The following is a 26,386-nucleotide window of genomic DNA, read 5'->3' as shown; positions in this document are numbered from 1 at the left end:
GGGTAGGCAGAATATGGAGTTAAGGCCACAGTCAGATCAGCCTTGATCTTACTGAATGGCAGAGAAGGCTTGAGGGGCCAAGTGACCTACTACTGGTCCTAATTCATGTTTGTATGTTCACATGTAAGCACATTTTTTATTAATACACATACTGTACAGAATAAGCAATTATTCAGGATATGAGTTGATAAGGAAGAGCCAACATGGATTTCTAAAGGGGAAATCATGTTTAATTAATTTGCTGGAGTATTTTGAAGAAATAACCAAAAAGGTCAATGTGGTGCACATGGACTTTCAAAAGGCATTTGATACAGTGCCACACAACAGACTTATGAAAAAAGTTATTGCTCATGGAATAAAAGGGACAGTAGCAACTTGGATACAAAATTGGCTGAAAAATAGGAAGCAGAGTGGTTTGTAGTGCAGTTCCCCAGGGGTTGGTATTGGGACCCTTGCTTTTCCTGAGATATATTATTGATCTAGATCTTGGTGTGCAGGGGACAATTTCAAAGTTTGCAGATGATGCAAAGCTTGGGAGTATTGTAAACTGTGAGGAGGACAGTGTAGAACTTCAAAAGGACATAGACAGTTAGTGGAGGGGGCAGATGAAGTTCAATGCAGAGAAGTGTGAGGTGATGCATTTTGGTAGGAAGAACATGAACAGACAATATAAAATAAGAGGTGAAATTTTGAAAGGGGTGCAGGAGCAGAAAGACCTGTGCAATTGTGCATAGAAGGTGGCAGGACAGGTGGAGAGAGCATTTAATAAAGCATATAGTATCCTGGGCTTTATTAATAGGGGCATAGAGTACAAGAGCAGGGAGCTTATGCTGAATTTATATAAGACATTTGTTAGACCTCAGCTGGAATATTGTGTACAGTTCTGGGCGTCACATTATAGGAAGGGTGTGAACACATTGGAGAGAGTGCAGAAGAGGTTTACAAGAATGGTTCCAAGGATGAGAAACTTTAGTTACGAAGATAGATTGAAGAGATTGGGACTGTTCTCCTTGGAGAGAAGGCTAAGAGGAGATTTGATAGGGATGTTCAAAATCATGAGGGAGCTGGACAGAGCAGATAGGGAGAAGCTGTTCCCGCTCATAAAAGGATCAAGAACAAGAGGGCACAAGATTTAAAGTGATTTAAAGAAAGAAGCATATGCGATGTGAGAAAAAGCTTTGTCACACAACGAGTGGTTCGGGTCTGGAATGCACTGCCTGGAAGTGTGGTGGAGGCAGGTTCAACTGAGGCATTCAAGAGATGATTAGATGATTATTTGAATAGAAACAATGTACAAGGGTACGGGGAAAAGGCAGGGCAATGGCACTGGGTCATAATGCTCATTTGGAGAGCCGGTGCAGATGCAATAGGCTGAATGGCCTCCTTCTGCACTATTAAAATTCCATGATTCTGCCACCTCCATTGTGTGCAGTCTTTCAAAAGGATTTCATGATGTGCTGACAATGTGGAGAGCAATGAGATTGATTCCTTAACCGGCACAAAAGTGCTGCTTAAACAGTCTAGGGAGAATCTGCTGAATTGAATTGCTATTGATACCAAAATGTTTTGAGTTCTGTAGCAATTCCAATGAAAGAATTTTTTGGTGTTCAACTAAAAATCAGCTGAAATGTGTTGGAAAGCAGAATTTCAGTTTTAGCAAAACATTTTCCAATCAGACAAAGTGTGATCTGATCATACACTGTGGGAAGAATTATCCCCCCGTTGGCAGGGCGGAAGTGTAGGAGCGGGTGCAGGCAGGCATGCCTCCGATCGGCACCCCCAATTTAGGCCCGCCCAGCGTGATGTCTGCCAGAAAGCACTATGCGCTCCCTGTGCAGGGTGGTGGGGGAGGGGTGGGGGGGGGCGGCACTCGGGATTGGGTTTGCCTCAGCTGAGAGTGCACTCTTTCATGCACACGAAAGAGCATACTCATCTCACTGAGGCTAAGTGCTGCCTCAGGGAGATCAGCGCCAAATTTAAAAATGATAAAGGTGCAAAAACAAAATTTCCCTGACATGTCTCCTCCTGTGACACTGTCACATGAGTTGGGGCATGTCCATCAGTTTAAATCAAACATTTATTAAATTTTTAAAACCCTCATGAAACCTCATTCCGCTCGTGGATGAGGTTTCATGCTTTTTCTGAAGCCCGACAGGGCTCCCGGCCTGCCCACCAGCCCTAAGGTTGGACGGGCAGGTCCATTAATGAGGTTAATTACTTTGTCAATGGTCTCAACAGGCCGTTGACAGGTCGGCGGGCGCCCAGCTGATTCAGCTGCCCCCCCCCCCCCCCACCGCTGACCTGAAAATTGAAATGACACGGGGTGACGTTGGGAGTTCCGCCCGATGTCAACCCACATCATTTTACGTGTCGGCGAGTGAGCCCCACTTGCCGACCTAAGGACTCCTGCTCAATGAGTGAGATTTTTATTTAAAATTACAATTTCATCATTCCCAGCGCTATGTTATTCTCAGATTTTCATTTTATTTAACAATGCCACCGAACTGAAAATTTGGATTGTTGCTCATTTCACTGTCAGCCCAAGAAAGATCTTACCCACTTCCAGCTTTTCATTGTTTTGTAATAAAATAGCAGACAATGCGGTCTTTTCCTTTGTTTCTTAATGATTTGTTAATGATAATAGTAGACAATCATAACATAGACCATATTCAGACTTTAGACAGATAAAATAATGTCTTTGCAACATTTTTTTTAATTGAAAGCTAACTTGCAGCACCTAAAACCATATAAGTAACCATACGAGTGAATAATTGGCAGTTAATTTGAACATATGAAACCGCAAACTGTTTCCATTTGTAATTTTTTTATTATTATGAGAACAGGACCTCGACATAGACCCTAAAAAGACAAACAAAGGAACGCCAGAAGAAACAGGCAGTTACCTACTCTCTAAGGATCTACCAGAGCAGTGTCTATACACCAGACTGAGCGCCTTACAGAAACTGAAGGTAAGATGTTCTTATTCCAAATGCAGATATTAAACTGTAGCAACAGATGATATCTGAACCTTATTCCATGCTATTTAAAACCAATCTGGTATTCAAAGTTAGCTTGCTAATCCACTTTATGTCATGAGGGTATTAGTTGATACTTCAGTTCTTGTGGGCCCTTGTGCCAACTATTATAATTCTTTCCCCACCAGTGCCATTATTTTCACAAATTAGCTTCCAAATGAAATTTCTCATATGAAGTGTTAGAAAGAAGTAACTCAACAGCAACCTGCATTTATATAGCACCTCTAACTCAGCAGACTCCATGAAGCACCTTAGGATGCCTTAATCAGACAAAATATGACACCAAGTCATGTAAAGTAACATTAGAACATATAAGGTAGTTTTAAGGAGTATCTTAAAGGAGAGAGAGTTAGAGAGTTGGTGAGATTTAACAATGGCATTCCAGAGCTTGCACCATAGGCAATCAAAAACATGACTGGCACTGGTGGGAATGCATAGGCGCCCAGAAATGAAGGAATGCATTGATTTCAGAGGTTTGTAGAGCTGGAGGAGCTTACAGAGCCCAGGCATGGAGACATTGTATTGCAAGATTCGAGAATTTAAATTTGAGACATTGCCAGGCCAGGAGCAAACACAGATTCCAGAGAAAGTTAGCTGCTGTACCTCCTGCCCCTTCACCAGCCAAGACTATTCCACCATTCAGTTAGGCCATTGGTGATCTGTATCTCAAATCCACTTCTCCACCTTTGCTCCATGATTCTTGATATCTTATGCAACAAAATCTATTGACCTCAGTCTTGAAAATGTTAATTGACCCAACATCCAGAGCCTTTTGGGGGAGGGAATGAGGGAGTTCTAAATTTCTACTCCTAATGACAGCTGTGAATGGACTATCTAACTATTCTGTACTTCAAACAGAACAGAGCAATATTTCTTAGTTTGGATTCATACATGCCGAGGAAAGAAACAGAGACGTGCTTACTATGCACCTGTTTGGTTTTCTCATTCATGTTAACTGGTGTACCATCCATGATGAAAGGACCCTGGCTCCATCAGTATAAACATGCTTTGAACTAGGTCACAAAGAGACATATGAAACTAAACTATTGCAAAAACAAAGTTCCGCTCATTCTTCAACAACATAATTCGGTATTTGTAAATGTCTCATTAACCAGGCGTAAACAAAAATAAAAACTGACCTTTCTTTTTATAGATTCAGAACTATTGCACCATATAGCTGTGCATGTCACTCTTTGCTAAAGCTTTTTCACCCTGATGTGTTCCTAGGTTGCTATTGCAGTCAAAATCTATTAATCTTTCTAGTCTGGCAAAGAGGTTACATTTATCCTTGTTACTCAGATTATACATCTATCAGCTTTCTCTCAGTCATCATAAATGCTAACAAACAGCAGTTATCAATAACTTGTTCACCAATGCTCAGTTTGCATTTCACCAGGAGCGCTCAGCTCCAAACCTCATTACAGCTTCAAATATAGAAATCAGCTGAGTTTCAGAGGTGAGGTGTTAGTGATAGAATTCAACTATGTGGCTGGAGTCAACAGCAACAACAACTTGTATTAAATAGCACCTTTAATGTAATAAAATGTCTCAAAGTGTTTCACAGGAGTATTATGAAGCAAAATGAGACACCTATCACATATTAGGACAAATGACCAACATCTTTGTTCAGAGTGGTAAGTTTAAAGGAGGTAAGAGAGACTGAGGTTTTGGAAGGGAATTCCATAACTTAGGGCCTAGGCAATTGAAAACGTGGACACCAGGGATGGAGCAGTTAAAACTGGGGATACTCGAGAGGCCAGAATTGGAAGAGCATAGATACCTCCAAAGATTGTGGGCTGCAGCAGATTAAAGAGAGAGAGAGAGAGAGAGCAAGACCAAGGAGGGATTTGAAAACAAAGATGAGAATTGGAGGAACTGGAACTAGGGGACGCAGTTTAAGAATAAGAGACCTCCCTTTTAAGATGGAGATGAGTTTTTTTTTCTCTAGAGGGTTTTTAGTCTGTCGAATTCCCTTCCCCAGAAAGCAGTGGAGGCTGGGTCACTGAATTTATTCAAGGCAGAGTTAGACAGATTTTTGATAGACAAGGGTTATGGGTGGTTAAAAACCCATCTGGTCACTAATGTCTTTTAGAGAGGAAATCTGCTGTACTTACCTGGTCTGGCCTACACGTGACTCCACACCCACAGCAATGTGATTGACTCTTAAGTTCCCTCTGAAATGGCCTAGCAAGCCTCTCAGTTCAAGAGTCATTAGGAATGGGCAATAAATGCTGGCACCCACACCCCATGAAAGAATAATAAAAAAAACCACAATCAGATGCGGCACGATCTTTTCAAATGGCTCAAAGAGCCAAATGGCCTACTTCTGCTGTTAAGTCCTATGTCTTATGTTCCTATGTAACGGTTGACTGGTTTCATCCCAGCTGTAGCAGGTGGCTTTGATAAATACCCTGAATTACGGTAAAGTCCCGCCGTTTGCGACTTCCTTATCCATGAATTCATTTAACCTACACTTTTTACTTTGTAGACAGCATCACCCATTGCTTGGGCAATGCTTGCTTATCCATGGTTTCTTCTCTCTCTCTCTTTTTTCCCAGGGAGACAGCAGCCTTGACGGAGCGTCCAGAGCTACAATAACGGCTCTATTCAATTTTAAATCTGCATTAGCATCTAACCTAACTCCATGCCTGTGTTTTATAAACTTGACCCCCTAGTTTTCCCATCCCCATAGTTCTTAATTAACCCTTAAGAAGGAATTCCAGGAATCCATGCACATTGCATGCTTTGGTAATGTCTTGCCAAGAGCGATGACACTATGCTCAGAGGTTCCCCCATCTGCCCTATACAGGTATTGTATCATATTTTTGCTGGAGAATCCAGTACTGCCCTTGCATGGCTGGAACAGATCTAATTGAATCCCATTCAAAAACTTCGCGATTTCACCGTTTCGAGGTATCGCAGGAACGCAATACCCGTGAGTGACAGGACTTTACTGTAATTGTAAATTCTGGATGAAGGCATTATGGTGCAATCACCTCAGTTAACTAAAACTCAGGAGCCTGCAGAGCCTAGCAACTGCTTGTGCATATGCTCCCAGTCCCTTGCAATTGTGGCCCATATTGGGACAGCCTTGGCATCTCAGGCATGTTGAAGGCTTCAGAAGGCCTAAGACAATTTCTGCTGATCTGGTGGGACCCTAAGAATTTTGAGCCCACAGAATTTTACTTATGTTTGTAAGAGAAGCTTTGAAGTCTAGCTCTTCCAGTAGGTGCAGCTTAGTCACAAATGGCTAGAAGCAATTATGTAGGTTAAGATGTTACTTATGTTACTGAAGTAACATAAGTAACATATGCTACAATCTCAAAGGGCAGTGAACTCATATGTGATAGAGGAGTAGGTGGATAGAAAGCTACAACCCATTGATTGTTTCAACTGTCCTAAGTAAACCTGGCATGAAGCTTCTCTGGTAGACAAAGGTATAGGGAAAGGATTTTCCACTGCTTAATATTGCATCATCAGTGAGGCAGCAGGAGCACCAAATTGTCATCAACCTCAGCCCTGTGGAACTACAATTCAGGGGTAGATTTTTCATCAGACTGGAATATCAAGGGGTTTGGAACAAATGTGAGTAAATGGAGTTGAGGTATAGATCAGCCCCAATCTAATTGGATGGCCAAACAGGCTCCAGGGGCTGAATGACCAACTCTTGTTCCTTTATTCATTCATTCAGTTTGCTCATGATGCAGTCTTCTGTGGTGGGACAGCGTCTTGGGTGGTGGAAATGACTGTCTCAAACTGGTGGACACTTCGCTTAAATATTAATTTGGAGGTATGCTAATATTGCATGCTATTTCCCACCATTCTGACACATGGGAAATATGACAATAACTATGCCTATGTGAAAAGGGCATCCCAGCATTTGCTAGGTAATGGTAAGAATACTGGAGATGATGTAAAGTGTACAGTGTTATTAAAATGAGTATATTGCAGGCATCCGCTAACTGTTCTTTTTTGTACATTTTTATTCAAGTCAATGTAAATCATAAAATCATAGAATGGTTACAACACAGAAGGAACAATTCACATAGTTCTACACCCCTAACTTTTCCCAATAGCCCTTCAATCTTTTCCTCATCAGATAATGATCCAATTCATTTTTGAAAGCCTTGATTGAATCTGCCTCCACCAATATCTCAGGCAATGCATATCAGATCCTAACCACTCATTGGGCAGAATTTTCTGCCTACCGGGCGGGCCTGACCCAATCTCTGGCAGGCGGGGAGCCGATCCCTGCTGGAGAAGCGCTATGCGCTTCCTGTGCAGGCGGGGGGATTCCACAAAAGCGAGAGTGCGCTCTTTCGCGCATGCGCATAAAAGAGCACACATCTCCCTGAGGCTAAGTGCTGCCTCAGGGAGAGCGCTTACACTTTTAAAAAGATTAAAAATAGAAAAAAGAATCCTTAACATGTCCTCAACATGTGACAATGTCACATGAGATGGGACGTGTTCATAAATTACAGTAAAACTTTATTAAACTGTTTAAAACCCTACATGAAATCTCATCCCGCCGGTGGATGAGGTTTCATGTTTTTTCTATTACCCACCAGGGCTCCTGGGCTGCCCGAGATCCTTTAATTGTTTTAATGATCTTGTCAATGGCCTCAATTGGCCATTGACAGGTCGGCGGGCGGACAGCTGATTTTGCTGTCCCCCTGCCTTCCTGAAAATGTAAATAGGGTGGGATGACATCAGGGGTTCCCCCGAGGTCATCCCGTGTCATTTTATGCATCGGCGAGCGGGCCCCACCCCCTGTTCACCGACAGCAAAATTTTGCCTATTGTGTGAGAATATTTTTCCTTGTGTTGCCATTACTTTTTTTTGCCAATTGCCCTAAATCTGTGCTTTCTGGTTCTCAATCCTTCCAGTTTCTCCTCATCTACTCTGTCCAGACCCTCATGATTTTGAATACCTCTACCAAGGAGAAGAGTCCCAACTTCTCCAATCTTTCTACGGTGCTGAAGTCCTTCATCCTTGGAACATTCTCTTCTTGAATCTTTTCTGCACTCACTCTAATGCCTTCACATCCTTCCCAAACTGTGGTGGCCAGAACTGGACACAGTACTCCAGTTGAGATCAAACTGTGTTTCATATAGGTTTAACATAACTTCTTTGATTTTGTACTCTATGCCCCTATTAATAAAGCCTAGTATCCTGTATACTTTATTAAGCACTCTCCCAACTTGTCCTGCCTCTTCAATGATTTATGCACATATACACCCAGGTCCCCCTGCTCCTGCACCCCCTTAAGAATTGTACCTCTGAGTTCTTTCTATCAAAGTGAATCACTTTACACTGTGTTAAATTTCATGTGCCACTTGTCTGCCCAATCCACCAGCCTGTCTGTGTCCTTTTGAAGATCTATGCTATCCTCCTCACAGTTCACAATACTTTCAAGTTTCATATCATCTGCAAATTTTGAAATTGTGCCCTGTACAGCAAGGTCATTAATATATATCTGGTGTTGACACCAATCCTTGGGGATTTCCACAATAAATCTTCATCCAGTCCAAAAAGCAACTGTTCTCCATTGCTCTTTGTTTCCTATCATTCAGACAATTTTGTATCCACATTGCTACTGTCCCTTTCGCTCCATGAGCTCTAACTTTGCTCACAAGCCTGATGCACAGCAATGTATCAAGTGCCTTTTCGAAGTCCATGTACACTACATCAACAGCATTACCCTCATCAACCTTCCCTGTTACATAATCAAAACTCTCAAGCAAATTAAACACTATTTACCCTTAACCAATCAGGAGAGATTAAAACTGGCTGCTGATTCTCTATCACCTATTTTACACGGTCGCACAAAGTCAAATAGACCCCTTTGATTGCAGGTGTTTGTTTCTTATATTTTTATATATAATCAGAATTTAAACTTCAAAGTGTGACAACTACAATCTATATTAATCTTTTTCAAGTTAAAAAACATGGCACGAGGTCATAATGCACCATCTGAATAACACTCCATCTTATGACAGTCTATTCAGATAATAACTTTATTAGGAGGCCTGTATTCTTTTTGTTTCATAACATTAGCAAATTTACATAACATGTTTAAGAGGGATTTCAGTTAATCTTCCCCAGAAGTTACAGCAAGAAAGCAGGAGAAGCCCCAAAGAAGCCCCAGGTGTTTGTATCTCTGTCTGTTTCTGATAACACACCCCAGGACAACCTCGAACCTCTAACATTGTAAATTACTGCACGAATAGGCAAAGTTAGGCTTCCAGAATACTTTATCATAAATGCCTTGTTGAGCATATAAACCAGTTTAAAACTGAATATGCAGCTTTTCTGTAATAAATTTGAAGAGAAGTTTTTTTCCTGGATTACTATTTTTTGAATGCTATCCAGTTTCCTGCTTGAGCTTATAATTTGCTTGCCATGTTTAGTTTCTTAAAGGAAAGTGAGGGGGATATAAGTGACCTCAATTCATGTTCTTCTGGTTTAGGAACGGTTGGTGTTCACTGCCTGTCTTCGGTATCAGTACCATGGACTCGATGAACCTGTGGAAGAGGCCAAGGAGGTGGACGTAGGCAAACCGCTCATCGCAAAGCTGGACATCCATCGCACCATCAGGAGGAACAGCTGCCTAGTGACCTGTCCTATGCCTCATAGTCCATCGCACAGCCCAGTCCACAGCCCGTCTCACAGTCCTGTGCGAAGCATGGCTTATAGTCCAGAATTTGAGCATTACCACCACCGTCACAACCAACATTATCAAGATAATTCTCACCTTGGAGTCTACAACCCAAATTCAACTATGATGGGTGCAATGCGCTGCACCTTTCCTTCTGACAGCTGTAAATACAGCACCACATATACACACATGTCAGACTGGGGTCAAAGGCCTCAGTTCTGTCGTAGCAACATAGGAACGATCAATGTTCCTGTTGAGAATGATATCAATGACCTGCAGTCCCATTTCACTAGCTGCCTGCAGTTCACTGAGCATTAATGCACAAATAATTATTCTGAATGTACTGAGGAGGATTTTCCACTGGAGCAATGCTGACTCCCACTGGAAGTAACAAAATGTCGAATATATCCACCCTAATGACACCACGCTGATGATGAGGTTTTCCATTGTGTTTCTCATCATTTGCACACTAATAACACTGGGCACAAGGAATGCCAAGCATCCAGCATTTCTAAGGTCATAGAGGGGAGTTTTTAAAAGTTAGTGAGCTGCCTTAGTCAATGTAGCCAAATACAGATCGATCAACTGCTTAGGTTAGGCAGATTTTGGTCAACAGTTTCTTAAAATTGGGCAGCCTATATGGTAATTGGCCATTTTCTATCCCTCCCCAGGCAGGTGGCGAATTATGGTCAAGGTCAAGTATGCAGGAAAAACAGTTAACTTGAAACTCATAGTGTTATGGTGGGAATTAATTATTGTGTTGTCAAGGGTGTACTTTAATTGTTTTCTGTGCTGTGTTCAGCATACATTCAATATTATCAGCATGCAATCATATACTTATCACAATTTATTGGAAAACTTAGGTGCAGAAGATCACAAAGATCAAAAGAATTGTAGCAAAAGATGAGTAGGTCAGGGAATAGTAAAGGAGATTCTAAAATTAGATTTAAAAACTTGTAGATTTCAGGAGGAGGAGAATATGGTGGGAGTAAGAAGTTCTATAGTTATTCTTTCATAGATTTGGATGCTGTTGGCTAGGCCAATATTTGTTGCCCATCCCTAATTGCCCTTGAACTGAATGGCAGTTAAGAATCAATCACATTGCTGTGGGTCTGGAGTCACAGGTAGGCCAGACCGGGCTAGGACGGTTTGGGGCATTAGTGAACCAGATGGGCTTTTACAACTAATGACAGTAATTGTCATGGCTACCATTACTGAGGCTAGCTTTAGATTCTAGATGTATTAGTTAAATTCCATCAACTGCCATTGGTGAGATTTGAACCTGTGTCCCCAGAGCATTATCCTGGACCTCTGGATTACTAGTCCAGTAACATTACCAATGCAGCACCATATTCCTGAGAGAACAATGTTGGCTTAGTAGAAGTGAAGCTTTATTATCAAATACAAGATTAGCGCTGTGACCCATTGTGAGGAAGGTTTTCTTTATACACTCGGTAATGAAACCATAAGCTTGTTCTTTAAAGTCCATGTATGATCCTGCTACTTTTTAAAATTTGTTCATGGGATGTGGACGTCACTGGCTGGGCCAGCATTTATCTCCCATCCCTAATTGCCCTTGTTCAGAGGGCAGTTAAGAGTCAACCACATTGCTGTGGGTCCGGAGTCACATGTAGGCTAGACCAGGTAAGGATGGCAGACTTCCTTCCCTAAAAGACATTAGTGAGCCAGATGGGTTTTTGTGACAATAGTTTCAGATTTTTATTGAATTCAAATTTTACCATGATGGGATTCGAACCCAGGACCCTCAGGGTCACTAGAATACCAGTCTAGCAACAATGCCACCGTCTCCCCCTACCTATACTGCACGAACAAGCATAACCAGAAAGGTCACTGATCTGAAACAATGGGTAGAATTTTATTTCCCTCCCCACGCCTCCAAACCCAGAAGTGAGATAGGAGGTGGGGGTTGCGCATTTGATCGTGTGGGAGGATGCAGGATGGAAACCCTACTGCCTTCCCAACCCTCTCCAATCAAGCCCCAGGCAGGCAGGGTGGAAGTTGACTTTCCTACCTGGAAGCTATTGAGGCCGAGTAGCCATTGAAGAGACTAATCCTGCCACGCTGTAATTCCACCAGCCGCAGGACAATCGCCCAGCAAAACCTATCGGGTTTGCTTGTGGCCTAGTGAGGGGGAGGAGTCCCTTCTGCTCAGAACTTCAATGCATGATTGAGGGTGCTGGCACTGGGAAGGAAGGGATGTCCTGTGGGAAATCATCCTTCTGCTCCCCTTGACAGCATTTTCTTTTTATTCATTCATGGAATGTGGGTGTCTCTGGCTAGGCCAGCAGTTATTGCCCATCTCTAATTGCCCTTGTTCAGGGGGCATTTAAGAGTCTACCACATTGCTGTCCCCTCCCTGTGACCCTCCATCCCTCCCACACGTACCTCTCACCAGGGTTCCATCATCATTCTCTGGTAAAGGCCGCAGTGCAGTACTAGCAGTGGCCACCACATCTAGTGGCGCTGCTGGTACTGGAAAGCTGCCAGCCTTTGATTGGCCCGCAGCTCTCGAGGGTGAGCTACCCTCCCTGCAAAGGGGTTAATTCAACTAGAGACCCAACACTGCCCAGTTAAATGCCCGATTGTTGAAAAATTCCTTCAGGCCTCCCAAAAGTGATTGATGTGAGGTTCCCATCAGTATTCCAGCTGGTGGGTAGGAACCCTGCCTTAAACATTAAATTTTGCCTGTTAACTCTGCTTCTCTCTCCGCAGATGCTACCATACCTGCTGAGTATTTCCAGCATTTTCTGTTTTTACTTTCTAATCAGACCCTGTTTTGCATAGCTGCTAGTTATAAGTTAACTCCTTCCTGCTCCTTATGATAGTACTGGGCCCTCCTGGTTGGGCCCTCCTTGGGGTCTGCACTGAAGGTGTGGTGGGAGGTCATAATAATCCTTGTAGAAATTCAGGGCTAAAACATCTCAATAATCAGGAGCTGCTCCAGAACCATTTGAGCTTCATTTGATGCTGCCTTTGGGTCCTTTCCAACAGATTAGAAGCAAATAAATATGTTTTTATAGATCGTAGATGTAGATTCTGCAGGACAGATTTTTTTTTTTAAAGCCTCTGAGGCTAGATTGATGAGTGTATGTCAGAAAGGTAAAGAAAGTGCAATGCACCTTTCCCAATGTAGCTACTCAGCGATCTGGACAGGTCTTGTTTGTAGGAAAGCAGTGAGCTTCCAGCACTAGACTAGCGGTGATAGCTTGTAGATCTGGGGTGGGGTGGCTACAAAGCTAAGCTGACACAACTCTCTTGAAGAAAAGTCAGATCAAGTTAGGGGTTGGGGGCTGGTGGGCAGGGGTAGGAGGGGTTGGTGAGGGGGAGGAACAATAACACAACAGTTTTGTGTGCAATTAAATATCCATAAATATAAATACATAGATATATATTTTAATATTTTGTGGAGGACAAGAGACATTATGCTTTTCTTTGCCCCAGAAAATCTTCCAGTCTTGCCAGTGTTCTCCAGCAATCCCATTATACGCTTTATACACTGTCAATGAATGGGGATAGTGTCACGGGTGTTTTGATTAAAATGGCCATTGGGGTTTTGCCTGTCATGTAAATGGTGTACAGGAGGCTTTCCGTGCACATTCAGACCAGACTAGAATGGCAGCAGGTGGAAAGACGGTGAGTTTTTATTTTCCGAATGTTGTTGTCGTTATCACCTTGCCCCCCTGCATGTTTACTAGTGGATACGATTAATATGTCATTTTATCTTCAGTAGAAAGATTAAATATGTGTCGGACACCATGGAGACACAATTAGTGTGTGCCATCAGTGTGCAACAGGCTTGTAGTGATCGGCAGTCTGTTATACACTGCGCCAATTTTTATTTCCTGTTGACTTGGAAAATATTGCCAAGATTTTTAATTTGAAAGCAAGTGAAAGTGACAGTGAGACTAGAAAACAAGTCTCAAAAAAAGGGTTGAACTGTAGTTCGTGAACTTCAAAAAGAAAAAAAACTTGCAATTACATAGCACCTTTCATGACCACATGTTAATTAACGCCCACCCTATCAATTAAACAATATAGCCTCGTGCACCATCTGCCCCAAGAGTTTGTAATTACCAAATCCCAAGGAAGCCGGAATAAACAAAGGCCTGGAGCCAATTAGAGGGAACACTGTGCAAGCTCCCCGACTTCCTAAAACAAACAAGTTCCTGATGATCATATTTTCCAGGGATACATTATTAGACATACTGAACCAAAATTTTTCCTTCCAGTTATGTACGTCTGCCTAGAGGACCAGAAAAGATAAATTTTATCTATTGGGCTACTCTCAAAGGTTAGAAATTAATATGTCATTTTATCTTCAGTAGAAAGATTAAATATGTGTCGGACACCATGGAGACACAATTAGTGTGTGCCATCAGTGTGCAACAGGCTTGTAGTGATCGGCAGCCTGTTATACACTGCGCCAATTTTTATTTCCTGTTGACTTGGAAAATATTGCCAAGATTTTTAATTTGAAAGCAAGTGAAAGTGACAGTGAGACTAGAAAACAAGTCTCAAGAAAAGGGTTGAACTGTAGTTCGTGAACTTCAACAAGAAAAAAAACTTGCATTTACATAGCACCTTTCATGACCACAGGATGTGCCAAAGTGCTTTACAATTAAGTACTTTTGAAGTGCTGCTACAGTTGTAAGGTTGGCAACGCTGCATCCAATTTGTACACAGAAAGCTCCCACAAATGGCAATGTGATCATTAGCAGTGGACGAATGATTACCGGAAAGAAGATTGGATATGGCGGAAAATCAGCTGTCGATTTGCTGCAAGCCCATTTCACACTTCTGGCACAGACTAAATTCATTCTCCATGTAAACCATGGCTAACCTAATTTTAACTGGGTTGGAAAGAATAGTAGAGAAAGGTCTGCCAAAAATGTAAGCATTACTTTCTTGAAATATACAATGATCTCTGTTTCCAACACCTAGTTATTGCACAAATTTGCCATCTTCTGCTTGAAGAAGTGCTTTCATGATCTGTAGTGATCTTCTCCCCTGCCAGTCAAGTGGAGTAAAAATGGGCTCCATGATCATTGTTCATGAACATTGAACCTAAATGGTTGTACTAAACTTCAAGCCTAAAGCTTATGGGGAAACCCAGAGTTATTAAATATTAAATTTGCTGTATTTAATGCTTAAAAACTTTCTTGTGTGCTGCATTATACAGAAGAATGTAAGTTTAGGTCTAACACAGTACTTCATACAAATGTACTTGTGGCCTTTCTTTGCTATTTTCATGGGAATTTAAACTTGTTTACAATAAAAAGTCTGTATGAAAATAGTAAACCAGGTAAAGCTCTACTCTATATTAAACATTTATACACTAAAGTCATGCACCCTAATTTCTCTTATTACTCTGATGGGTCTCTCTGGTAACATTTTTTGCAGTTCTTCTATATCAGGTTATTCAATAATGTTTGTGAAGGCACCTACTCACTTTTTATAAAGTTGTGATACCCAAAAATAGTGTTTCCAACTCAACTGCTGATCCAAGGACTGATCATTTATGAATAAGAAGTCAAAGTTTGCTGCAAAATTCCCAGAGTTGTATAGAGGAGAAAATATACTATCTGAACATGTTCCTCACACATGCTTCTGCTTTAGTTGTGTTGGCATCACAGGCAATATCCATATTCCACCAAGATTTATATGAGTAGCACTAGCTAAACCAGGCGTGACCTGCCGAGATACCAGGTAGCTCTGGTAATGAAAATTTTTAAATTGGAAATAATCTAATGATGGGTCTTGAAGATTTCAAGTATGGGACTGTGACTATTTCTTTTGTCAGCTTGTTCCATTGTGGGATTGTCCTTGGGAAGAAAGATTATTGATACACTGTCTTGGAAGCAAATGGTGTCTGTGATTTTTGTGGATGGCTCCCCCGTGGTTTTGTCATTGCCGGAGAGAATCAGGTTCTTGTTTCTGTCAATTCCCACCAGTCCATTCCATATTTTATAGAACATGGTCAGTCTGTTTTCCTCCCTCCTTTGCTGTAGTGATTCCCATTCCAAATCTTCAATCGAGGATGTGACACGGGTATATTTCCTTTTACTGATTTGTGCAGAATAATGCAGCTTCTCTTTGGACAACTTCAATCTTATTTATATTTCCCACCATATAAGGATCCCAAACACAACATGCGTACACCAGGACTGGATGAACAAATGTTTGGTAAGCTATAACTCTGATATTTTTGTTGCAACACCGAAGACTCATCCTCAGAAATCCAAGACCCTGTTTGCTTTGGCTGTTATCTGCTGAATGTGGAACCCCCGCCATTGAAGATTGTTTTTAAGATGAACCCCCAAGTATGGTTGTGTATCTACCTGTTGGAGAACTTGAAAGCTATCCAGCAGTGGACCGTTTTTGTTGGTGATGCACATGACTTAGCAGTTTTTGGCATTTCACGGGCTTCCTTTTTTCCTTGCGATCCTGGTCATTATCTCTAAGGTATGATTTTTAGCTTAAGGCTCTAGATTTGATCTCTGGCACCAGTCGTGACTTGTTGTGCTGGATTTGGCTTGTTGCTGTTAGGTACCGAGGTAACATTTAAAGACATTCCATCTGATTAGCGTAAAGAACTTTTTCAGGTTATTTAACTCTTATTTGAATTATCGTCATCAACGGCCCTAGGGTGTGTTTAACATAGACTGCTGGAAACAAGGCCTCTCAGAACTTTCAAACATTTAGTAACTATATACAATTATATACATGGATAGATAAGCATAAAGCTCCTTCCAGAACCATCTGTCTCTTGGATCTGGTCACACGTGATCTGACATCACCAATGAACATGAGCTATTGCATAATATCTATTAACCATTTATACCACATTACTTACCTTCCTTATAGTTAATATAAAATTTCCAAGATTCATATTTCTCTTTCTATCTCCTGCCGAATTCCTGAAAAAATCATATTTAAGACCTAAACAGGTAATTTGGAGTTGTCATCAATTTTCCATATAATTGCTAAGAAAAATTACTGTTTCGATTTGAAAGAAATAATAATCTTATTTTTATACTATCTGAAAATGGTTGCAACTCTCTCCATCCTGGGCCACAATATAGTTCTTAACAGTATTAAAAATAGTATGTGGAGTTACTTTGCACATTGTCTAAATTTTATCTGGTGCTTTAGAACCATGAGCATTGGAGTACTTCAGTGTGCCATTTCAAGATAATGCACTAATTATTTTGAAAGATGGAGATTGATCAAGCACTGGAGTCTAGCAATGAGACTTAGCAGGAAAGACGTAATGGAACTTCCTTTACACTGCACCTTGCTGTTCTTGCTTCTTTTGACTTTGTAAAACTATTACTTGATCAGGAGTGTGGTGGGAATTTATAATATCTTTTGGTGTCAAAAAAGACACAGCATTATTATAGTGTTTCTGTAATGCGGACTTCCCTAATAGGAATGTGAGCATGCATCTGGAGGCTTCAGTTTTTTATCAGCCCTAGAAGCATTGGCATGGACTCCTCATGGATTATACACTTTTTACATTGAAATATTTTATAAGCCAATATAATTCATGCACATGGAAGCTTTAAGTTGATACAACTACCTCAGAAGTGTTCAAATTGACAGAAGGATAGAAAAACTTTACATTTATATTTCTTTATGCAGTACATCACAATATACTGAAATACAGTACATCACAGCTGAATTTAAATGATAACATTGAATTATTTAATCCTTAACATTTGACTATTCATGAGTAAAAGGATTACATTAACTCTACTATTCTGTTTCATATTATGTATGTTCTAGGTGTTTCAATTCTGAATATCACAGTCACTGTTCATTAAAAATGCTAACATGAGCTCTCTCATCTTGCTCAGCAATTAAGTGCTCAAGCAAAAGGCACTATTAAACCACACTGACTGGGAAGTTTCTCAGTTCATTGTTTGACATGTACTGAGTTCACAGCTCTCAGCCGAGGTAAAGTTACACTGCTGCAAAACAAAAACAGAATTACCTGGAAAAACTCAGCAGGTCTGGCAGCATCGGCGGAGAAGAAAAGAGTTGACGTTTCGAGTCCTCATGACCCAATTTATTTCCAGCATCCGCAGTTTTTTGTTTTTACGCTGCTGCAATTGGCTTTGTGTCACTACAATTTAAAAGAAGAAAATGATCCAGGAATTTTGCTGCCGATCATTATTGTGAACAACATACCCTCTAATTTTTGCTTGTAGTCTGTGGGTGATTTGTTTAAGTGCACAGGCTCTTTAATTTTTTTTTTTGCGTGGCCATGCAGTTAATAAACGTGCAAGTTTCAAATGTCATTCAGTACTCAAACATTAATCTGCACTGTTCCATTTCAGTGATGTGTGCCAGAAACGTTCAGCTTATCATGTATCTGTGCAGCTGTGTTGATTGTGACCTATAGTCTGAAAGCATGTGTGTGAGGACCAGCTGCACACAGTTGCCATACTGTCTATGGCTAGCTACCCGGTCGGCACTCACTACTTAAGTTTTCACATGTAGAATGGTGACTGGTAAGTAATCAATACTAATGGAACCATGAGTTAGCCTAGTCTTCAGGAGTGATGGGGCGAAAGAAAGAAAATACTAGCTCTTTCATTGTTTCTATTTCTCAATGAGTCTGCACAAAATTCTCATATTGTTTCTGCTGCACTAATCAAATAATTCTTTTATTACACATTATGTTGCAATATATTTTATAAAAATGTACAAACTGCATTATCGTCACATACTGATGGGGAAATAAAGGACTTGCAGGATAAAAAGCAAAACTGCTATTACTGATTTTTAACCATGTCCAAAATGGTTGATCATGTGTAAATTTATACAGGCATATAAACAAGGCATAGGAGTAGGCCATTAAGCCCCCTTGAGCCTGCTCCGTCATGGCTGATCTGAAACCTGCATCCCACCTACTGCCAATAACTCATTGCTTACCAAGAATCTCTCCACCTCCACCTTCAAAATATTCAAAGGCTCTGCTCCACCCCCTTTTCAGGAAAAGAGTTCCAAAGACTCATGACCCTCTGAGTGAAAAGTTTTGCCTCTTCTCTGTTTTAAATGGGCGACCCCTTATTTTAAACAGTGACCCCTAGTCCTAGATTCTTCCACAAGAGGAAATATCCTCTTCACATCCATCCTTTCAAGACCCCACAAGATCTTATATGTTTCAATCAAGTTGCCTCTTACTCTTCTAAACACCAACGGATACAAGCCTAGTCTGTCCAACCTTTCCTCATAAGACAGCCCACCCATTCCAGGTATTAGTCTGGTAAATCTTTGAACTGCTTCCAATGCATTTAGATCCTTCCTTAAATAAGTTGACTAATACTGTACACAGTACTCCAAATGTGTTCACTCGTGCCCTGTAGAGCTGAAGCATAACCGACCTACTTTTGTATTTGATTCCCCTTGCAACAAATGCTATCATTCAATTAGCTTTCCTAATTACTTGCTGTACATGCATACTAGCCTTTTGTGATTCATGCGTTAGAACACCCAGATCCCTCTGCACCTCAGAGCTCTGCAATATCTCAGCCTTTAGATTATATGTTTCCCTTTTATTCTTCCTGCCAAAATGGACAATTTCACATTTTCCCATATTATACTTCATTTGCCAGATCTTTGCCAACTCACTTAACCTATCCATATCCCCTTGTAGCTCTCTTATGTCCTCTTCACAACTTACTTTCCTACCTATCTATGTGACATCAGCAAATTTGGCAACCATCCTTTCAATACCTTCACTAAGTCACTTATATATTTTGTAAACAGTTGAGGTCCCAGCACTGATCCATAGCTGCTTCTGGGATGTCACTTCTATCCTCTATAGTGAAAACTGATGCAAAATACCTGTTCAATTCATCTGACATCTCCTTGTTTTGCATTATCAATTCTCCAGACTCACTTTCTATAGGTCCAATGCTCACTTTGTTAACTCGTTTCTTTTTAAAATATTTATAGAAACTCTTCCTATTTTTTTTTATACTTCTGGATAGCTTTCTCTCATGCTCTAATTTTTCCCTCCTTATTAGTATTTTAATCATTCTTTGCTGCTCCTTATATTCTGTCCTGTCTTCTGGCCATTTCTTGGACTTTTCTTATTCATTGGAATGTATCTATTCTGTACATTCTTAAATATCCTATTAAATATCAGTCACTGCATCCCCATTGACCTATCCCTTAACCCAATTTGCTAACTCACTTTAGCCAGCTCAGCTTTCATGCCCTCATGATTGCCCTTATTTAAGTTTAAAAGCTTAGTCTCAGACCCATTCCTCTCACCCTCAAAGTGAATGTTATATTCAATCATATTAGCGTTGCAGCTACCTATGGGTGCCTTTACTATGAGATCATTAATTACTCCCATCCCATTACACAATACCAGGCTCTCTGGTTGGCTCCAGAACATGCTGTTCTAAAAAACTATCCTGAAAACATCCAAACATCTAAAAGCCTCATCTAGGCTATTTTTGCCCATCTGACTTTTCCAGTCCATATGTAAATTAAAATCTCCTATGATTATCACCGTACCTTTCTGATCAGCTACAATTATTTCTTCCTTTATGCTCAACCCTACTATGTAGTTACAGTTAGGGGGCCTGTACATGACTCCCACAAGTGACTTCTTACCTTTACCATTTCTCATCTCTACCCAAACTGTTCACACATCAGAGTTTGCTGAACTAAGGTCATCCCTCTTGTGCTAATACCATCATTAACTAACAGAGCAACCCCTCCACCTTTTTCTCGCTTCCTGTCCTTCTTAAATATCCTGACCCTTCAATATTTAGGCCCCAGCCCATGTCTTCTTCAGTCATGTCTCAGTAATGGCTATTAAATCATAATTATTTACTTCTATGTCCACTCTCAGTTCATCTGTTTTGTTTCAAATGTTACATGCATTCAGATACAGAACATTTACCTTTCACAGAATCACATAGTGCAGAAGAGGCCCTACGGCCGATTGAGTCTGCACCGACACATGAAAAACAACTGACCTACCTACCTAATCCCACTTACCAGCACTTGGCCTTGAATGTTATGACATGCCAAGTGCTCATCCAGGTACTTTTTAAAGGCAACCCGCCTCCACCACCCTCCCAGGCAGCACATTCCAGACCATCACCATCCCCTGGGTAAAAACGTTTTCCTCACACCCCCCCAAACCTCCTGCCCTTCACCTTGATCTTAAGTCCCCTCGTGACAGACCCTTCAACTAAGGGGAACAGCTGCTCCCTATCCACCATGTCCATGCCCCTCATGAACTTGTATACCTCGATCAGGTTGCCACTCAATCTTCTCTGCTCCAATATCCCGTGTGTATTTCCCGTCTTTATAAGTCTCCCATGTGGGACCTTGTCAAAGGCTTTGCTGAAATCCATATAAACTACATCAACTGCACAACCCTCATTTACACACCTTGTCACCTCAAAACATTCAGTCAAATTTGTTAGGCATGACCTCCCTCTGACAAAGCCATGCTGACTATCCCTGATCAAACCATGCCTCTCCAAGCGAAGATTGATTCTCTCCAGAATTTTCTCCAATAGTCTCCCTACCATGATGTGAGACTCACGGGCCTGTAGCTGCTTGGCTTATGTCTACACCCTTCTTAAATAGCAGAACCACATTAGCTGTTCTCCAGTCCTCTGGCACCTCCCCCGTGGCCAGAGAGGAATTAAAAATTTGGGTCAGAGCCCCTGCGATCTCCTCTCTTGCCTCCCTCAGCAGTCTGGGACACAAATCATCCAGACCTGGAGATTTGTCCACTTTTAAACATGCCAACACCTCCAATACCTTGTCACTCCCTATATCAATTTGCTCAAGAACCTCACAGTCCCTCTCCCCAAGTTTCATACCTTCATCCTAAGTCTCTTGGGTGAAGACTGGCGTGAAGTATTCGTTCAACACTCTACCAATATCCTCTGTCTCCACCCATAGATTGCCCCCCTGGTCCCTAATGGGCCCTCCTCTTTCCCTGGTTATTCCCATTGATATACTTATAGAATATCTTGGGATTTTCCCTACTTGTACCAGCCAGAGCTTTCTCATATCCCCTCTTTGCTCTCCTAATTGCTTTCTTAAACTCCACCCTGCACTTTCTGTACTCCACTAATGCCTCTGCTGATTGGCTTCCCTTGTAGCTGCTAAAAGCCTCTCTTTTCCTTCTCATTGTATCCTGAATATCTCTAGTCATCTATGGTTCTCTGGGCTTGTTACTCCTTCTATCACTCTATAGGGAACATGTTGAGCCTACACCCTCCTCATTTCATTTTTGAACGCCCCCCCACTGCTCTTCTGTAGATTTCCCCACAAGTAGCTGTTCCCAGTCTACCTTGGCCAGATCCTGCCTTATTTTACTAAAATCCACTCTCCCCCAATCCACAACATTTTTTTGCAACTTGTCTATCTCTTTGTCCATAACAAGCTTAAATTGTACCATGTTCTGGTCGCTATCGCTAAAATGCACCCCCACCACCACCTCAAACACCTGTCTGGCTTCATTCATTTTTACCCTTTTATTCTTTTTATAAACTCTAGGGCAGGATCTTCCTCCCAACGGAGGAGTTATGTGGGAGTGGGCCCGAGCGGGTGGGTTCCTGACTGGCACCCCCAGTCAGGGGCGTGCTGCCATTTTACGTGGGCAGGCCAATTAACGCCTGCTCAGCGTGACGTCAGCCAGGAAGTGCTATGCGCTCCCTGTGTGGGTGGGGGGGGGGGGGGGGGGGGGGGGGATGAATTCCCTGAGCCAGGAATGCGTGAAAGAGCACACAGTTCTCCCTGAGGCAAAGTGCTGCCTCAGGGAGATCGGCTCAGGTTTGAAAATTTCATTAAAGAAGGGGGAAAAAATAACTGACATGTCCACTTGTACCACTGTCACATGAGCTGGGTCATGTCAATGTCTTTTATTTAAACATTTTATAAAAATTTTAATACCCTCATGAAACCTCATCCCGCCCGTGGATGAGGTTTCACGTTTTTTCAGAAGCCTGCCTGGGCTCCCGGTTGGGTGGGCAAATCCATTAATTGTGTTAATTACTTTTTTAATAGCCTTAATAGGCCTTTGACAGTTTGGTGGGCGTGCAGCCGATTTGGCTGCGTGCCGGCTGAACTGAAAATCTAAATGGCGCAGGTGAGGTTGGGATGGCGCGTCATTTTACATGTCGGCGAGCGGGCCCCACCTCTGCTCACTGAACAGAAGATTCTGCTCCTAGTTTCATCCATTGACTTACCACTAGATTTGTACTCTCTATCCCTTCCTCTCACAGTCTGTTTTTCATTTCCAAAATAATACCTTTTTCTTTTTGTCTTGTATCTGCTCTTTGATTTACCATGTTTTCCCAAATTCGATCCCTTGCTCCCATTATTTTGTTTAGAACCCTCTCTACATCCCTATGCAGCTAGCAAGAACACCGGTTCAGTCATTGTTTGTATCTTGAAATCTTTTCTACACAGGTGTAATTTAGTATTCCTTAATATTATGATTCTGTGACAATAAGCCAGGAATCGCTGCAACAGCATATCCCACGACCAGTGATACGAATTGGACTTCTTACCCTGCTGCAAATTGTTGAAACAGCAAAGTGTTGACAATGCTGCATTCGGGACATCCAACGCTATACCCTTAACCAATGAAAAGAAAGGATGGAGAAATAAACAGAGAAACTAATGGAGAAGGAAATCGGGTAAATTTCAGAATCACGGAGTTGTGATTTGGATCATAAAAATGAAGGAAGCCATTCAGCCTATTGTGTCTCTCCAAATGAGCAAAGCACCTAGTGCCGTTGCCCGCCTTCCCCCCCATAACCCTGTACATTCTTCCTTTCCAGAGAATAAAAGATTGGAGTTATTTAGGTACAGAAAGAGAAATAGAAAGAAAGTGGATTAAGAAAGATTGGAGAAATGGAAAGGAGAAATAAAAAATATAAAATGTGAAAAAGCAACAGAAGAAGACATTGTAAGCGAGTTGTGTTTGGGGATTGGTGTATTGATCCTTGAGAAGTTAATGAGTGAATGGCAGGGTAGCTGTTTGAAAAGTCCAAACATTCTTCAGCCATGAAGTGTTGAATTAGTTCTCTCATCAATCATGATAAGGAAGAGTGGAACTGAAGGAGCATTGGAATTGGTAGATGGGAAAAAAAACAACTTTCATCCAGTTCACCTTCTACCGTCCTGGCAGTCAGATGATAACGGAGTTGTTGACTAATCTCGGCAAATTAATCTACAACAGACTCAGAAATAACATGAGGAAAATCCTAGGGGTGGAGAGCTTTGTGAACCATAAGCCTAAGGTCATTTTTTTCTTGCAAGCATACTACACTTACCCATATCATGTGGTCATGTGGGGCAGCATTTTCTCTTCCGGGGGGGGCGGCCCACAGGAAACAAATGTTGGGATTTTTTGGGTCCTGAACATGCCTCAGGGAGGAAACAATCATTCATCATTACTGTCACGGTAGTGCCTTTTTAATTTTCTTGGAGACGGGTTCGCCATCCTATTAAGGACAACAAGCAGGCTCTCAAAGTTCTCTGGAGAGCCAATCAGAGGCCTTCTAGCTTGATAGGCATAGCAGGCTGTAATAGAGAGTAGTAAAGGCAAGGGTAAGTATAATTATAACTGGGGCTATAGAGAAAGCTTTAAATCGATAGTCCAGGATGGCGGGGAGGCTTCACCTGAGGGAAGACTTGGAAAGTTAAAGAGTAAGGACAAGGCAATAGTGTGGGGTAGCAATGCAGGTAATGATAACTAGAGTGTGATAGGAAGGGACAGAGCATAAAAACATAATAAGGCATCAGCAAATAAGGTCAGGGCAGGGAAAAATGGTAAAAAGACAGAAATAAGGGCTTTTTATCTGAATGCGCAAGCATTTGTAACAAGAAGGATGAATTGATAGTGTTATGGACAGGGTGAGAGAACTACTGAAATCAGTGTTCCCTTCCCTACTATCAGTAATCAATAAGATTTTGAAAGGAAGGTATGCATTTCTTAACCCTTGAGTGTCAACAATGTTGACAACCAGCAGCTGGCTTTTTGTGGGTTCAAATAAAGAGGACTGTTCATTCACACGCTCACCCCGAAATCTAAGTCTATGACACTCACTCATACAGTCACACACACAAACACACTGGAAATTACAGTTAAAGAGAATAGTGCACTTTTACATGTTATAAACAAAAGTAATAGTTCATAATTCACACTATTATCCTATTCTGGAAAACACGTGTTGCAGGCCTGATGGAAAAGACATCTGCACTCCTGAAGTGTAGTTTAGGTAAGTTGAGCAACCGGAGTCATGTGCTGAAGTGGTTTCAGGATTCTCTCGAAGAATTGAACTTTCGGCAGATCATGAAGTTAGTTGCTTGTAGTCTCGTTACCAAGAGGTCAGTTGGCAGTATTGGTGGACATGAAAAGCAACAGGGTTGGAAACATTATGGTGTTAAAGTCACCAGTTCTTAAGGCATAAACATTACTGCTCTTTCTGCTGCTGCTGTGTCTCTGCAGACAGCACTCAAAGATTAAAAGGAGACCAACATGGCTGCCCTACCACATGTCCTCTCACATTTCCTTTTTCCAAATATGATTTTGGTATTAGGTAAAGTAGCCACAACCTGATTTATTGTTTGAAGACATTCATCCTGAGAGGGGTTGAGACTATCACCAACTTTGTTTGAAAGAACCATTCAATTCAGGAATGTCTTTTGGATGGTCTCAGGATATGGCCAGATGACATCTCATTGTCTCCTTTGTCATCTTGTATCCTTTTTTCCTTGCAAGACAGTGTGGCAGTTTTTGAATTCACAGATTAGGTCAGATGACCCTCAGTGGCCATCTTTTGCAGCACATATTGTCCATTTTTAAAAGAAAAGTCAGTTACAAAAGATTCCACACTGAGTAAAGTTCGTATTTTAAAAGTTTTAAATATGACATGCCTTTTCAGGACACGAAAATGGCATTTAAATGAGTATGATATAGCCTTTAGAGACATGTTTGCAAAGTGACCAAAGGCAAGGCCCAAATATAATATGCTATGTGGGAACTCCAGGATGCTTCCCATATCCTGGATAACCATATATGGAGGAAGTGCCATCAGTTGCAACAGCTTGAGCTCTGAGTTTGAACAACAGTTGGCATCACTGCGGTGCATCTGTGAGGTTGAGAGCTTTGTACATAGCATGTTCTGGCACCAGCATTGATCCCTGTGGCATTCCGCAGTTACAGTTTTCCAAGTTGAAAGTGACCCCATTTATTCTGACTCTCTGTTCCTGTTAGTTAGCCAATCTTCTATCCGTGCTAATGTATCACCACCCAACACCATGTGCTTTTGTCTTGGCAGTAACCTTTTATATGACACCTTATCAAATACTTTTTGGAAATCCAAGAATACCACATTTACTCATTCCACTCTACTTGTTACATCCCCAAAGAACTCTAATAAATTTGTCAAACATGTTTTCCCTTTCACAAAACCATGTTGACTCTGCCTGATTATATTCTGATTTTCCAAATGTCCTGCTACTACTTACTTAATAATGTATTCCAGCATTTCCCTAATGACAGATGTTAGGCTAACCGGCTTACAGTTTCCTGCTTTCTGTCTTCCTCTTTTCTACATTTTCAGTTTTCCAATTCCACTTGGACCTTTCCAGATCTAGGAAATGTTGGAATTCT

The 26,386-nt window shown here is 41.4% G+C and overlaps 1 protein-coding gene across 1 annotated transcript in view; it reads left to right on the top strand.

The window, feature by feature from the left end:
* malt1 (MALT paracaspase 1) overlaps positions 1–15,007 on the top strand; it is a 128,936-nt gene extending 113,929 nt beyond the window's left edge. The window contains exons 16-17 of the mRNA XM_041185806.1: positions 2,844–2,969; positions 9,505–15,007. Coding sequence (XP_041041740.1) covers positions 2,844–2,969; positions 9,505–10,011 — 633 coding nt within the window. The 3' untranslated portion in view covers positions 10,012–15,007. The remainder of the gene's footprint in view (positions 1–2,843; positions 2,970–9,504) is intronic.
* The last annotated feature ends 11,379 nt before the right edge of the window (positions 15,008–26,386 follow it).

Source organism: Carcharodon carcharias, chromosome 1 (genome assembly GCF_017639515.1).
Source record: "Carcharodon carcharias isolate sCarCar2 chromosome 1, sCarCar2.pri, whole genome shotgun sequence".
In the NCBI taxonomy this organism is placed as follows: Eukaryota; Metazoa; Chordata; class Chondrichthyes; order Lamniformes; family Lamnidae; genus Carcharodon; species Carcharodon carcharias.
The sequence above is the reverse complement of the archived record's forward strand: the minus strand, read 5'-3'. Positions and strand labels throughout refer to the sequence as shown.